The sequence below is a fragment of the Hemiscyllium ocellatum genome, chromosome 5, assembly GCF_020745735.1.
Source record: "Hemiscyllium ocellatum isolate sHemOce1 chromosome 5, sHemOce1.pat.X.cur, whole genome shotgun sequence".
Classification (NCBI taxonomy): Eukaryota; Metazoa; Chordata; class Chondrichthyes; order Orectolobiformes; family Hemiscylliidae; genus Hemiscyllium; species Hemiscyllium ocellatum.
This window is the reverse complement of record NC_083405.1, coordinates 43,973,294-43,988,933: the sequence shown is the minus strand read 5'-3', so window position 1 is coordinate 43,988,933 and position 15,640 is coordinate 43,973,294. Positions and strand designations below refer to the sequence as shown.

The following is a 15,640-nucleotide window of genomic DNA, read 5'->3' as shown; positions in this document are numbered from 1 at the left end:
CAGCCCTTACCCTTCAAACCTTACTCATTTTTGCAGCTTTGTCACTCTTTTCGTCTCATCCTTGCAACATAATAGCATCTACCCATCTCCCATGGCCCCTCATATCACCATACCATCTTATTGACTCCTTCCACACACTACTTATTTCCTCTTTGCCCACCATACCAAACAATTGAGTATCCACAAGTATCCATCCACCGATGTACGCAGGCTTTCAATGAAATGCAGGAGGAATAGATCTGTTCTTTTCTACTCTAATCTCCACATTCCGACTTTCCAACTAATAGGGACTCCAAAATCCAATTTCAACATGCAGCTGCCTCTGGGAACTGCATATGTGCAAATTACAAACTATCCCCTTGAAAATGAGAAATGCCAAGTTTGATGGAATTGAGTTTCCTAACTTCTTCAGGCAATTTGAGTGCAACAGATGTGTTTTCCTGCATAATGAACATTGGAGCTGATGTCTTTCTTGTGTAAATTTACTTTCGATTTTAGGAAATAATGGTTCTATTTAATTGCTTCTGGCTCTATCTTTGGGATGACAAGGCTTCATAAGATGAGAAACAAAAATAGAAATTGCTGGAAAAAGCTCAGCAGGTCAGGCAGCATCTGTGGAGAGAAATCACAGATTTGGGTTGAGGGACCCTTCCTCAGAATCCCAGAGCTTTTCCAGCAACTTCTGTTTTTGTTTCTGACTTTCAGCAACTGCAGTTTTTTTCAGTTTTTTTTATTTAGTATTTGCTTGAAAAGATTAGAACTACTTTATTCTATAAACTGAGTTCTAGAAGGGAAAGGTTTATCATATATTGGAAAGAAATATTGAAATTCATAGGCTTTGTCAAATGGCGACTGCATTATTAAAGTCATTTCCAACAATCACACCTCTTGGATTATTACATGATTTCCTGCAAATTATAATGTTATATTTTAATTCTGATATTTTTGTGATGCAACTACATTTTACTCTTCATGTTTTTATACACTTACAATGTCATGCAGCTGTTGTACATTTCATGCAAAGAATACTATCTCAAACATAGATCAATACTATCAAGGAGTTTCTCATACTAAATAGTTGCAGTGATTGACAGTGTGAGAACATCTGTTGAAGGGATTTATTGACTAGTCTTTAAGTCTTCACAGTGTTTATTATGGTTCTGACCTAATGAACTTAATTTGTTGACATGTTTCTCCAAGTGTCTTAATTGATCCATCTCACATTTCTTTCTACTGTGTTGTTTCTATGGTAACAGCAGCTTCTGGATCATCAGCGTATCCACCAACTTCGACTGTACCAAGCTCAGATGGCTGTGGTTGGCATGACAGGATTAGATAAGCACAGGCCTGTTTCCAGGACACAATCATCCCCTGCTGCTTCCACATTGCCGCACTCTTCTATGGACCATCCCATCAGACACGTCTATACCACTGGTAGGAGCCCCAAAGGAATTCTTTAATAGGTGTTCTAAATTCAATATTCTTAGGAGCTCAATGAATTCCAATGCTGTAATGCCACAAATTGCACTTTTGTTACACTTATGTTATTATACGCTTTATTTACTGTTCGCTGTCACACATACCTTCAATTATTTGAAATCAATGATTAACTAACCAGTCAGGATTAATTTACTTCATATTTGTTTAATCTCACCTGTATGCTTCCATTCTATTGCAAATTAAATGGAGCCTGGACCTTTTCCTGTATTGTTACTGCTACTGGATATTATGTTTGAATGTGCAGATTATATTCCACACCACAGAGCTGCACCTTGGCAAAGCACTCGGGTTGCTGCCTTGTTCTTTCATCAGTTCCCTAATCCAGCGTGTCATTCACACACTGCATCTATATCACCAATTAACTTTGTTATACCTGTCCTTTTGCTCTTTTATCTTCCCCCATTCGGTTTAGCTGACATGAAATTTTAACATATGGAAAGAGAGCTAATGTGTAAGCTCAGCTCAAAAAGATCACTTTTTTTTTCCCCTCTGGACCAAGAAAAAAACATATGAAACTCTCTGGCCCAAATTACCTGGAACTAATAGGCCAAATAAAACTGATAAATCTTTCAGCACAGGTGAGGAGAGGAAAGGACATGTGATCATATGGCATGTTGTTTGGAAATTTAAAGGAAGAATAGAAGCACATTAGGTAAGATTCAAGTAAATAAGGATCGCTACAATAAAACTGAAACAATACCAATAATTGCTGATATGACTAATGGGAACTTTCGATTTTTTGAAGGGTATGTTGCGTTACAGAACTGATTTTTTTTTAATTTGGTAGATCCATTTGATTTAATAATGCAGAAGTTATTTTCCTCAAACCTCCAGCAATTGATGTTTGAATGTAGTTAAGAATGTACAAATTTAGTAGGAAATACATAACTGTGTGTTCAGAAAGTAAACAGCAAGTTGTAATTTTACCTGCCTTTAAATTTGAAGCTCAAAAATTATTAAATGAATATTATTTGTTTGATTTGTAGATTTTCTAAACTAACTGGCAAATAACTTCTTGCAGATTTTTAATCTTATATAACTCACTGGGTGCAATTTAATGTTTTGCCACAGCAATGTACTGTTTTGTCATTGCTAAATGTTGTATTTAGCTGTTATAGAAATTCACAGTCTGCTCTTAAGTTGAATTGGATTTGTGTGCTATAGAACATTCTTTTGGACCAATTTAATTCTGACATACCTTCAATGCAATAGGTTAGACAAAAAAATATGGTTAACTGTACTATTCACTAGAAAAAAAGGAAGGCTCCTGTTGAGAGGTTTCTCCTCTGTTTTTATAGACCTTTGCTTCATATGGTTTCCAAATAACAAAAAAATGTTTTTAAATTTGAGAGGGGATTTGATTCTCCAGCTTTATTTTATATTCCTGAATTTATGATAACGTACAGAAGTTTAAAATAAGAATAAAGCATTCTAGAAATGGTGCCAACTGTAATAACCTGCACCAGGGGGTGTTGCCTGTGCCACAGTTGCTGGTTGTGTGCAATCAGTGATTTCATTTCATTTGTGGATAACACTGGAATATGTTGTTTTTACTGTTGTAATGTCTTTCTAAAAAGATGGGGTAAAGCTTCCCCAAATGTTTTCCCAATTTTTTGCTGAAATTTGCATACAGGAATGGCAGAAGCACTTGAAAAATATTTTGCGTTGCTGAAAAAAAATGTCTAAATATTCTTTGAACTCTTTGTGAATCTTCTGGCCAAGTTACAGGGGTTGCCCTGAATGTTCCCATGGAAATTAGATCCCTCATGTATATATCCTAAACTATCAGCAGATAACATTGGAAATACACAGCAAGTCCAATTAGCATCTTAATAAGACAATACGACTTAATGTTTCAGATGGAGGATCTTTGACTTCTAGCCTTTCCTTTTGCAAATGTTTAATAGACTTGCCATTTATTTCCAATCAATTTTACATTTCCACTATTTACATGTTTTTCTTTTAATCTTCAATGCATGCTTGTGTATCTGAATTTTTGAATCTTATGGTGAGAATTGCGGAGGGGCAAGAGGTTTGTTAGTGAGGAAAAGGGAATGACATGTTTCATACTGATATAGATGGGGATTAAATTGCGTACAAGGGATTTAATGGACAGGTTATTTCATTATTTGATGCAATGAGTAAACCAAAGCCAACAATTGCATTTATCCATGGTACTTTATGACAATGCCAAATTTTAAAATGATAAGTTGTGTAATTTCAAAATGTGAAGCTTTTAATTTGTTTTTTTTAATAACAGCTACTGGCTGCTAGCTTTGTTGTTCTACTGTAAGTGATGTATATTTTAACCACTTTGCTGCAGAAGTCATAAAAGTTCACTCAAAATGTAATGATGTGTTGTAAACTTAATAAACATTTAAATCTTTAAAAATGCATTCTTACCTGTTTCTGTTTTATTGCCATAATCTTTAAAGCAACATTCAAACTGCACTGTAATCATTTCCAATAAAATGTAAATTTTGAAAGTTTTTTAAATTAATTGTAAACTCTACACTATGGTCAGAATGAACATAGAAGATTTTGCAATTTTTTTAATGGGAAAACTAAAATAAATTAATGGATTTATTGAGATGATGTTGTGCCTCAAATCTTCTGCTCAGCCCTTAGCTGGACTAGTTCATGTCTGTCCTCCTTAGGAATTGGGAACACTCAGTGAACTGTGAAAAATAAAAGTCAATATTAATTGTACTTGCAGTTGATCACTTTCTCATTAAATCCCTATTCCATTAGGGACAAGAAGATATCCTTATCAGTAAAGGTCCTCAACAAAATATAAGAGCTGATCCCAAATTATGTATTGGTCTTAATCAATCTGTATCTGATTAACAATAATTTTATCTAATAGAGATTGTACAGTGGACAGACTGTAAAGACAGCAATACATTCTTTCTTGAATCTTAGTATACTCCGCATTTAATATGGAAACACATGCAAGCAAAGGGCACTAACTATCATCTTTCCCCCTCTTTCTTTGACTTTTTTCAGTGGAATGGCCTCAAAACAGATATGATTTAAAGAATTTCTGATTGGCATTTATCCATACAATGAAGTAACCCTGTTACGTCATGATTTCAAGTAAGGAAAATAGCTCTCTAACATTGAGAATGCATAAAGGCACTGATAGAGATCTGCATTCACCTATCCTGTCCAATCACTCAAGAGACAATGAGGTCATTGGATCACTGGGAGACCGAGGCCATTCTATTTATAAAAGGCAAGGCTGTTATGTTGAAAAAGAAGCATATCAGTGATGCTTTACAGGAAAATGGGTATCACCTTAAGGCCAAACCCACAACACTTTTCCAAATCTGTTAGATAGTTATTTTCTCTTGCCTGTTACTGAATGTTTCTAGAAATATGTTACAAATAATCCTGACAAATTATTGAAAATTGAGTTTTAGTGCATCAGTAAAATCTTCATTGCAAGAGATCAGTTTAGCTAATAAAATCGACTCACTCATATGAAATGATCTATCCCAACACAGCACACATAATCCCTATGTATGTGTACAAATCCTGATAAAACTACAAAAACAATAAAAATTATGTCAGCTTTATTGAAGATTTGATAAAATCTCAGTAACCCTGGTGTAGGTCCCCTGAGATGGAAATGTTAGAAGTAGTGGTATGGTTGCAAGTGCCGTAGTCTTCTCTCATGAAAATAAGACAACGTGAATGTAAGGACATCATCTCCAAAACTTGCAAGGACAAACTGTGGGAGTATTATGCAGGGAAAGAGAGAAGGAGGGACAAGTTTGGCAGAATGTAATGGACCTTGAGAATATGGACCGTACATGATAAAGTCAAATTATTTCCGAAATCTGAGGAACGAAGTCTAATTTAACTTGCCCTCCAGGGATAGGTTACTTGGACTCCAGAAAGCTGTTGTGGTTAAACTGGAAGACAGGTTCATAGTAGTTTGGGATCAGGTTTCACATTTCTGCGACTGTAACCCCATCCAGATCCCTTCCTTTCTTTTATGAGGGGCAGGTAAGAGGGTTTGCAGATGTTAAAATTACCTGCATAGAAAAATAAACCGAGCAGATGCCATCTTCAGGTAAACAGACCCAAGAATTTGGGTCTACTCTAATTTGAGTTTAACACACACTAATAGAGACTTATAAAGAAAAATATGTACAGGCATCTAGTGGAATAAAAAACAAACAATTTTAATATTAAATGATGACGAGAATAAAATGGATTTCTGTAATTGAAGAATATAAAGTAGTACTATTGATATCTTCGATTCCCAGAAAGGATGAATTCTGAATATAAATTTGAATCCAACTTTTTTTGGGGTCTGCATATTCCTACCAATAAAAAAGTGGAATCAGTATGTACATGGGAGATTTTTGATCTTTTTCTTGATACTTGTATGTGTGTCATCATTTTGAATTTAATGAGCCAAATATTTGAATGTTTTGTTTGCACCTGGCTTCATTAGCTAAAAGAAAACTTCTGAAATAAATATGCTTCTTGCCTGGATTTTGTACTGATATTTCTATGAAACCTATCTGATTTATTGGTGCATGTGGCAGCCTGATGAGTAAGCCTTCAAGGTATCCCAGGAATTAAAACCAAAGCTTTGGAGAAATTTAGCTCTGGCAGCATCTGTAGAGAGAAAAACAGAGTTGATGTTTTGAGGTAAGAGTTAAGATGCTTCTTCAGAAAAAGAGTTATATTGGACTAGAAATCTTCACTCTGTTTCACTCTCCACGTACTGCCAGATCTGAGTTTCTCCTGCACGTTCTGTTTTTTCTTATCTCATACCTCCAGCAACTGCAATATTTTCCTTTTTATTTGAAGGTATCTTATGAGACTTAGTTAAGCCCCTGTAGTTCTTTCCTGTTGGTAGAGAAACATATCTCATTGAGGCTTCTGATTCAATGGTAGTCAGACAGATCTATGAAGATAGCTAATGCATTTCCATTGATATTCTGGAATATGTGAAGCTCACTATATAAACTTCTGACCTATTAGCATCTTTGAATCCCTTTGGATGTAAATGTAGCCCATATTTCAGGCCATCCAACTCTGACTTCAAAAATAATTTATTTATTCTTTCTTCGACTCCACCTATCCAATACTCCTTCATCATATTACAATTATTAAAGTAAAAATGAACTAGTTAGAATGTTCTAAATGTAGTATATAAGATGATACTAATTATTTCACAAGATGCATTAATTGAGATTTCTTCATGAAGCATTTTGCTTGAGCTCTAGCCAGAGGGCTGTAAGTTTCTGTTTTAGTTTTTCATCTTGGAAGTTACAATCTCTTTCCTTCTGTTTATTCCATTAGCATGTTTATCTATCGCATTCTAATATTGCAACCCTAATTTCATTGACCTGGAAGAACTTTGCATATATTAGTAAGCAGAGAAACAGTAATGCATTAACAAATCAGGAAATGTAGAAATGTAACAAATTTAATGAAGCTTTATCTACCACTGCAGCAAAGTGGGAAATATTCACTTCAGATTCATAATTTTTTTTGTCTTCCATTGGGTCATTTTTGTTTTTCAGCTTTACAGCATGTCTACTATGAATCGAGAAGTCCACTATTCTTTGTTCCTTTGCTATTTTCTTACTGCAGGAGTTGTCTATGACACCGTCATGCTTAAACACCAGTGCATTTGCGGTAACCACAATATTCATCCTGAGCATCCTGGAAGGATACAAAGCATCTGGTCAAGGTTGCAGGAAGCAGGATTGCTCAGCATTTGTGAGGTGAGTTTGCCATACAAGAAATCATTATTTTTTTTTACGTTATGAAGCTGTGACCTCAGACTATGGACTAATAGACATAAATTTGTAAAACTACTTCCAGACATAGATCAAACACTTCAAGGGTTAAGTGACAAAACATTCTGGCAAAGCCTGCAATCGTATAATAGTATTTGCATTGACATGCAATATCCATTGAATGTTACTGTTTCATGGATCTCAAAGCAAAAAGCTAGAGATATTTAACTACATGTTTTACTTGATCATAGATTGCTAACAATTTTTAACACATACAGAAAACCAGTGTTGCATTTCATTTTGAGTCTCCATTAAGTGAATTTCTTGAATGTAATTCATAAAGCGTGCATTAATTATGAATGAAGATCTCAATTGTGAGTGCTGATGTGTTTCATAGTCAGGATATGTTTAAGTTTATGCAATCTGGAACTAATATGACCAGATTTTAAAAAGGTGGCTAATTAGAGTTTAAAACGATATTCCTGGATGGAAGTTATAAGAGAAAAGGCAAAGTAATTGCAACTCAGACTGCTGTTACTTACTGGAGAGGCTTTCCTGCAAGAGCATGCCAACAGAACCTCGATTCTGGAAGCCCTGACTTCCATTGTTTTTACTGGAGTGTGAGAATAGGGGTATAATAAATTTGCATATCATTGGTTGCTGGAGGAAGCTACCTATATAAAGCAATGCAGAGAATAGGCCGAGGATCTGGAAAGCCAGGGTAGCCTTGAGAGGTGTTCTGAAGAAGGGTCACTGGACCCAAAATGTTAATTCTGCTTTCTTTCCACAGATGCTGCCAGACCTGCTGAGTTTTTTCCAGCAATTTCTATTTTTTGTAGCCTTGAGAGAGATCAGGGAAACATTTTTTTTTAAATGAAAAGATAAGTGCATGTGAATAGTTCAGAAACTCGATGGAACTGGCAGAGCTTTAAAGGAACTGCCAAGCGTTGTTAAAGGTATCAAAGAACTGCCAAAACACATTGGATTCATCAACATTGTCAAAAGATCTAGCTCTCCTAGACTTTGAATTTTTAAAAAGGTGTATGGATCTTTTTTGGAGAAACAGTGATTTTTATACCATTCTGTTGACTAAGGTTTATCATTACCGGATTGCATGACTGATTTGACATTATCACAGAGGTGCCTGATCACTGAAAAGTTGCATTGACAGTTCCAAATACTTACAGAATAGAAATGTTTGTTGTCATAGAAAATAAATTAAGTACTTAAGCTAAATATTTGTTTTCATGAGATATTATTTGAAGTAATTTGATTTTAATGAAGGGAGGGTATTTCAAAGACATGATGTTATGAATAGATCAATTATTTTCTGTCAGCATGGTTCCTGAGGTTTGACCATCGTGGACACAAGATGAACTGGCAGAAAGAAAGTCAAGGGAGGGGGGTATTAATTTGGGACCTGGATTGGCATGAATTAGTAATAAGTCAGTTCAGTGACTATAAAGGGCCATGGAAATCAGTGGGAGACATAGGCTGGCAAAGAAGTTTTGAGGAGCCTAGGGAATGATTGGGCACATCGAGTGTCATGGGCATATGAGAGACCAGAGCAGGTAGGTCGTGTGGGAGAAAGTGAGGACTGCAGATACTGGAGATCAGAGTCAAAACATGTGGCACTGGAAAAGCACAGCAGGTCAGGCAGCATCCAAGGAGCAGGATTCCTGATGAAGAGCCTATGCCCAAAACGTTGATTTTTCTGCTCCTCGGATGTTTCCTGACCTGCTGTGCTTTTCCAGCACCACACCTTTTGGCTCAGGTAGGTAGTATGTCATTGGGTGGAAAGACTGAGTAAATGGTTGTGAGGGTGATGGGCATGAACTCTATAAGGGCTGTTGAAGGTGGGGGTATATCCTGGGTTGACATGATGAGTGTGATGGGTCACTGGGATGAGTGGCGACATGCGACTGCATAGTTTGACATGGATAGTATTCAGCAGTTTGTGAGAGGTGAGAGTTGGTGAGAATTGGAGGGCTGGTTTTTGTTTTATCTTTATCATTTTTTAATAACTCCCGTGCTCCAAGGCAGTAACACTTCTAAACCTGGCAGCATCAGCTCTTGCTCTGGGTCACTTGACCAGATGCCCAGGGAACCCAGCTACCCCAAAACAAAATTCCGACTTTCCAGGCTACATTTTCCTGGGTAAGATTTGCAATGCCATGAAACTTGCTAACTTTATGCTGAAGACCATGGATGAAAATACAGGCCTATGTCTGATGTAGTCAGAGTGTGAAGTATTTCACTGTCTACGTTTACTGTATCCATGGAGTGCAAACAAACATAACTTTATACACTTTTGACCAGTAATATTACCAAAATAATTAGGTTTATATTAAATTCTGTTTTATGATTTACAATATTAATTACAAATACTTTCACAAAAGTAAGAATTCGGAACCTTTGAATTTTTCCAATACGCACTATATGACGATGTAAGCGACTGTTTAATACAATAAATACTGACAATATCAGAAATGCTGTTTTCAAATCAGTCATACACTACCATTCTGGTCCATAGATCCATTGGTTATGAATCACTAATTGGATAACTACATGGAAGTGCCTTGCTGTTTGAATGAAAAATATTTCAAAAATTTTAATATTTATCTCTATTGACAATATCCTTGTTGTAAGTTGGTGTTTACTTTTAGACAGACCATCATTTTTGTTTTAAATTTTTCAATTTTATGTTTTGTGAGTTTGTGTATTTATAAATGTGTTTCTGATGGTAGTTAAGAAACTCACTGTTCTGCTCCTAAACCTGACTGCAACACGTTGTGCACCCAATGAAACTGGAGCCTCTGGTCTCAAGCCCACTAAATCCGTGAACCGTAGATTCCAACTCAGGGACTTAATGCAGATCACTCATTGGAACCCAGGAACATGTATATGGTTCTGACCTCAGCTAGACAGAATTCCTAGAGGCGCGATGAACAGGAGTGGAAAGTCATCATAGATTAGATTAGATTAGATTCCCTACAGTGTGCGAACATGCCATTTGGTCCAACTGGTCCACACTGACCCTCTGAAGAGTAACCCACCCAGACCCATTTCCCTCTGACGAATGCACCTAACACTATGAGACAATTTAGCATGGCCAATTCACCTGGCCTGCACATCTTTGGACTTTGGGAGGAAACCGGAGCACCTGGAGGAAACCCACACAGACACGGGGAAGAGTGTGCAAACTCCACACAGACAGTCCCCAGAGGCTGGATTTGAACCTGGGACCTTGGTGCTGTGAGGCAGCAGTGCTAACCACTGAGCCACCATGCCGCCCCACAGGATGCAAATTATAGCTGACACTGACCTGGTTTAGAAACAGGATGCACATTTTTGTCGCCTTTATCAACATGAATGTAATTTTTAAAGTAAAATCTTGCCTGTTCTCTGATGTTCAGCCATGCTCCATTGATGAACAACCCAGAAAAATTGAGCAACCATGGATTTTTCTATTAAGTCTCTGATATTCATACTTCAGGAACGTTTCACTTCATTTAGGCTCTAGGCCAGGGTATTGGAATTCACTGTCTGTCAATTTGGCGGCTGATGCACTTTCAGGAGAGATTGTTCCCAGAAATAAAAAAAAGGAATTGGGAGAAAGCCAACTTCAATCGGTGAGAACAAATCTGGCCGAGATAATTTGGCCTCAAAGATTTGCAAGAAAATCTATATAGTAACAATAGGTTTTTTTTTAAAAGAGAGCATTCGGGTGCAGTCAAAATACATTCCCACAAGAGGGAAATGTTGAAAAAAAATTATCCAGAGCTTCCTGGATGACAAACTAGATTAAATATAAGATGAAGTAGAAAAAGGGTGATTTTAACAGCTGTCAGGAGAATATTGCAATGAAAAATAAGATTGCACTTTACTGTTGATTGTAGAGATTGTAACGAGGCCAGCCAAGTGGACCTCATGGAAAATGAGGGCCTTAATTGGGCTGTTAATCTGGTCCGATCAGGGAGCCCTGGCTGACAGATTAAAAGCGGAGTGTCAGACATTCTGTTCACTCTGACAGCTGGCTCAGAAGGAGCTGGATCAGTGTCAAGGCCTTTCCATGTGTAAATAAAGGGTGACTTGGTGATGGGATACTGGCCTCTGTGGAGTTATTTCATTCATAATTCACAAAGAACCATGCGTGAGACATTTGGCAGTACTGAGGAAAATGTGAGTATGAAGTTGTAGAGACAGTGACCACAATCTACCAATGCAGCATACGTATAAGGCGGTTGCAGGAGATGGGAAAATTGTAAATGTTATAGCCTTATCCAATAAATCATATAATCTTAGAATCCCTATAGTATAGAAGCAAGTCATTCAACCCATTGAGTCCATACCGACCCTCCAAAGAGCATCCCACCCAAACTCACCCCTCTATCCTATCCCTGCAACCCTGCATTTCCCATGACTAATCCACCTAGCTTGCACATTTCTGGACACTACGGGACTTGATGGGCGGCACGGTGGCACAGTGGTTAGCACTGCTGCCTCACAGCGCCTGTAGACCCGGGTTCAATTCCCGACTCAGGCAACTGACTGTGTGGAGTTTGCACGTTCTCCCCGTGTCTGCGTGGGTTTCCTCCGGGTACTCCGGTTTCCTCCCACAGTCCAAAGATGTGCGGGTCAGGTGAATTGGCCAAGCTAAATTGCCCATAGTGTTAGGTAAGGGGTAAATGTAGGGGTATGGGTGGGTTGCGCTTCGGCGGGTCGGTGTGGACTTGTTGGGCCGAAGGGCCTGTTTCCACACTGTAAGTCTAATCTAATCTAATCTAATTTAGCCTGGCCAATCCATCTAACTTCCACATCTTTGGACTTTCAAAGAACATTGGAGCACCTGAAGGAAACCCATGCAGACAAGGGGAGAATGTATAAACTCCACACAGACAGTCGCCCGAGGGAGGAATCAAACTCGGGTCACTGGCACTGTGAGGCAGCAGTGCTAACCACTGATTTAAGGATAATGATAGACACTATAGGCCAGATAGTTTTAGTGCAGTAGTGGAAACACTTTTACAAATAATAATTTAAGGCAGAATCAACAGTCACTTGGAGATGTGTGGATTAATTTAGGGAAGCTAGTTTGAATTTGTTAATGGTGAATCATAATTTATGAAAGTGGTTGATCTTTTTAACAAGATAATGAAGAAGGCCGATGATGGCAAAAGATGTGTATTAGCTTCCAAAAAATTACTGATAAAATAGCACATAATAGACTTGTCAGCAAAGTTCGAGCACATAGAATAAAAAAGTGATTTGCTTCAGTGACCAAGCAACAGAATGGTGAACAGTTGTTTTTCAGAATAGAGAAAGGCATTTTCCAAGGCTTGATTTTAGGACCATTGTTTTTCTTAATTACATATTAATGACCAAGACTTGAATAGAGTGCAACTTTAAAATTTGCAGAACATGCAAACTTGAAAATTTTATGAACTGTGATCAGCATAGTGATAAAGTTCAAGAGGACATAGACCAGCTGGTAAAATGGGTGAAAAAATGACAGATGATATTTAATGCATGGTAGTATACAGTGAATCATTTTTAGGAGAAATAAAGAAAGGCAACAATTCTAAAGTGGTTGAAGAGCAGAGGAAGTTAAAGATGTTTGAGCACAAATTGTTGAATGTGGTAGGGCAGCTTTAGAAGCAGTTAAAAACTTATGGGATCCTAGGTTTCATAAATAGGGACACACAAAAGCAAGAATGTTGTGAAAAGTGTGTATAAACCCAGTTCAACTTCAGCTGAAGAATTATGCCTAGTTCTGGGCATCTCATCTTAGGAAAGACATTAGAGAGGCTACGCAACAAAAAATGAAAATGGCTCCAGAGATGATAAACTTCATCTATGTGGATAGATTGAAGAGGTTGGGATTGTCTTCCTTGAAGAAAATAAATTTGAATGAAGATTAGATACAGGTGTTCTGAGGTGCTGATGGGTCTGGACTGAGTACATAAGCTGTGGGAATAAGATTCAAGAGCGCAAGGGCATTGGTTTAAGGTGACTAGCTAAAGAAGCACTGGTGGCATAAGGAAACTGTTTTTTACTCAGTGTGGGGTTAGGATCTAGAATGCACTGCCGTGGATTATGGCAGAGGTAGATTCAATAACTGTTTTTCAAGGCCCATTGGATAATTATTTGAAGAGTAACCATTTGTGGAACTAGAGGGAACAGGTATGAGAGTGAATTAGATGATTTGCCTTTGCTGACGGCTGGCATAGACACTATGGGCCAAATGGTTTCATTGTGTGCTGTAACTGTTCCATGATTCAATGACTCTATATTTGTTTCCCCAATTTGATATTCAGAAACATGGAGCAAAGGAGCTCAGTTTCTCCCCATTGTCTTCACCGAAAAAAGATTTTGATCTCATTGTGTTTTGCTTCTCTCTCCTGATCAGAATTGGCATATGTTTAAAAGGTTTCTACCATATATTATCAAGTTAATACATCAAAGCTTAATTTCAAAACATAACTATGACTCATTGGGGATAAAATTTAACTTATTGTGCTTGTTGGGAAATTACCAGAATTGAGTAAAATCATTAGTTTCACACCACAGCTGATTGTTCCCCCTGTTGAATTCAGTGGAGAGTGATAGTGGGCAATAATTGCTGGAGAAACTCAGCAGGCCTGTCAGCATCTGTGAAGAGAAAACAGAGTTAATGTTTTGAGTTCAGTGACCCTTCTTCAGAACATTTACAGGCGTATTGAGTTTCTCCAGCAATTTCTGTTCTTATTTAAAAACAAGCGTTTGACTTGACCCTGGGCATTTCCTGCTAAGCACATTAGGTTTGAATTTTGTACCCAGATGTAACTTCAGTGCAATTCAGTTTGATTACTCTGTTAAAAATAGAAGCCATGCGCAACCCATACCATCTGGATATTATGATGGGCATTATGTCAGAATACAATGAGAATCTAACATTGTGATTTTCTACAAAACTGCAGACATGTTTTGGGATTGCAAATGAATATGTATGTTTAATCATGTTCTCCATAAGAGTAACAATTGTTTATAAGATTGTGTGGGTTGCTGAGTGAATAAATGTTTTGCTGTTTTATTCCTTTAGCAAATCCGAGGTCGAAAAGCCACTTTGGAGGAAATACAGATGGTTCACTCTGAATATCATTCACTGCTCTTCGGTGCTAACCTCCTCAACAGACAAAAGCTGGACACAAGGAAGCTGCTAGGTTTGTAGAGCCTTGTTCTACGGACAGCAGCACATTCCATAACATTCATCAGTCATTGCTAGTGTCAGCTTAAAGCACTCGGCCTGGCGTGTAACGAATTGTCACTTGACCCAATGTATTTATCAAAATTTAGGATTATTCTTTTATTATCTGTTTCCATTTTAGAGTGGTGGTATTAGTTACAGTAAAATATGTGCCCATTCTTTTAAGGCAGAACCTGAACATAGAAGGTGCTCCTGTAGATACTCAGAACAATCCCAGCAGAGTGTCTCAGGAAGGTTGGCAGTGGCAAAGATTTATTTTTGAGACAAGGACTATTTCCATAACCATAAAAAAAGTTCCCATTTTTTAAAGAAGCCTCCAGTTGCCCTGTTAAGGATCACTTTTTAAACCACTCAATACCTGTGTCAATTGGGTGGAGCATGCATCACTGGACCCTAGTAGCTCATCTCACGATCTTAATCAAGATAACAAGTGCCAGCGCATCAAGAGAATGGGATGGTAAATAAAACTGTTGGAACTTTCAGGTAACATTATTGAATTTCGTTCAGCCAACGTGAATTAAAATCATCTCCTAAAATTACTGGGAGAAAGTGAGGACTGCAGATCAGAGTCAAAGCGTGTGGTGCTGGAAAAACGCACCAGGTCAGACAGCATCCGAGGAGCAGGAGAATCGACATTTCGGGCATAAGCATTCCTAAGGAAGGGCTTATGCCTGGAACATCTATTCTCCTGCTCCTCAGATACTGCCTGACCTGCTGTGCTTTTCCAGCACCACACTTTTCGTCTTCTAAAAGTACTGTGCAAATCTGGACTTAAGATGTTTGCTTCCCTTAATCAATGTGGGAAATGGCAAGAAAGTTGGGGAAATATTCAAAAATAAAACTCTCCACATTGAGAACAAAATTCCAAATTTCCACCTTAAGTTTTAAATGATGACTTCAGAACCTTGCTATTAAGTGGTGATTACTTTATTTCCATGAATTTGCATTTCATTATTGGCTAAGCTCACTTCATCTCTATGTACCTCCCAATTCTCCTCTCCTCCCCTGAGAAACAAGACAAATTCTCAAAGTAAGAGTCTGAGTGGTTATCCACCAGTAGCAGCTCACCACTTGCTCCTCCAGGTCTAAATCCACCTCTCACTTCATCACAGTGTCCCTGCATATCCCA

General features: G+C 37.7%; 1 protein-coding gene across 16 annotated transcripts in view; it reads left to right on the top strand.

Moving 5' to 3' along the window:
* The window catches only part of LOC132815678 (histone deacetylase 9-like), a 766,519-nt gene that overhangs the window by 586,026 nt on the left and 164,853 nt on the right, over window positions 1-15,640 (top strand). For 15 of the 16 annotated variants that reach the window (XM_060824722.1, XM_060824725.1, XM_060824717.1 and 12 more), the window contains 3 exons: window positions 1,257-1,434; window positions 7,117-7,250; window positions 14,347-14,467. In XM_060824722.1, coding sequence (XP_060680705.1) covers window positions 1,257-1,434; window positions 7,117-7,250; window positions 14,347-14,467 — 433 coding nt within the window. The remainder of the gene's footprint in view (window positions 1-1,256; window positions 1,435-7,116; window positions 7,251-14,346; window positions 14,468-15,640) is intronic. The other variant, XM_060824714.1, reaches the window with a different exon arrangement.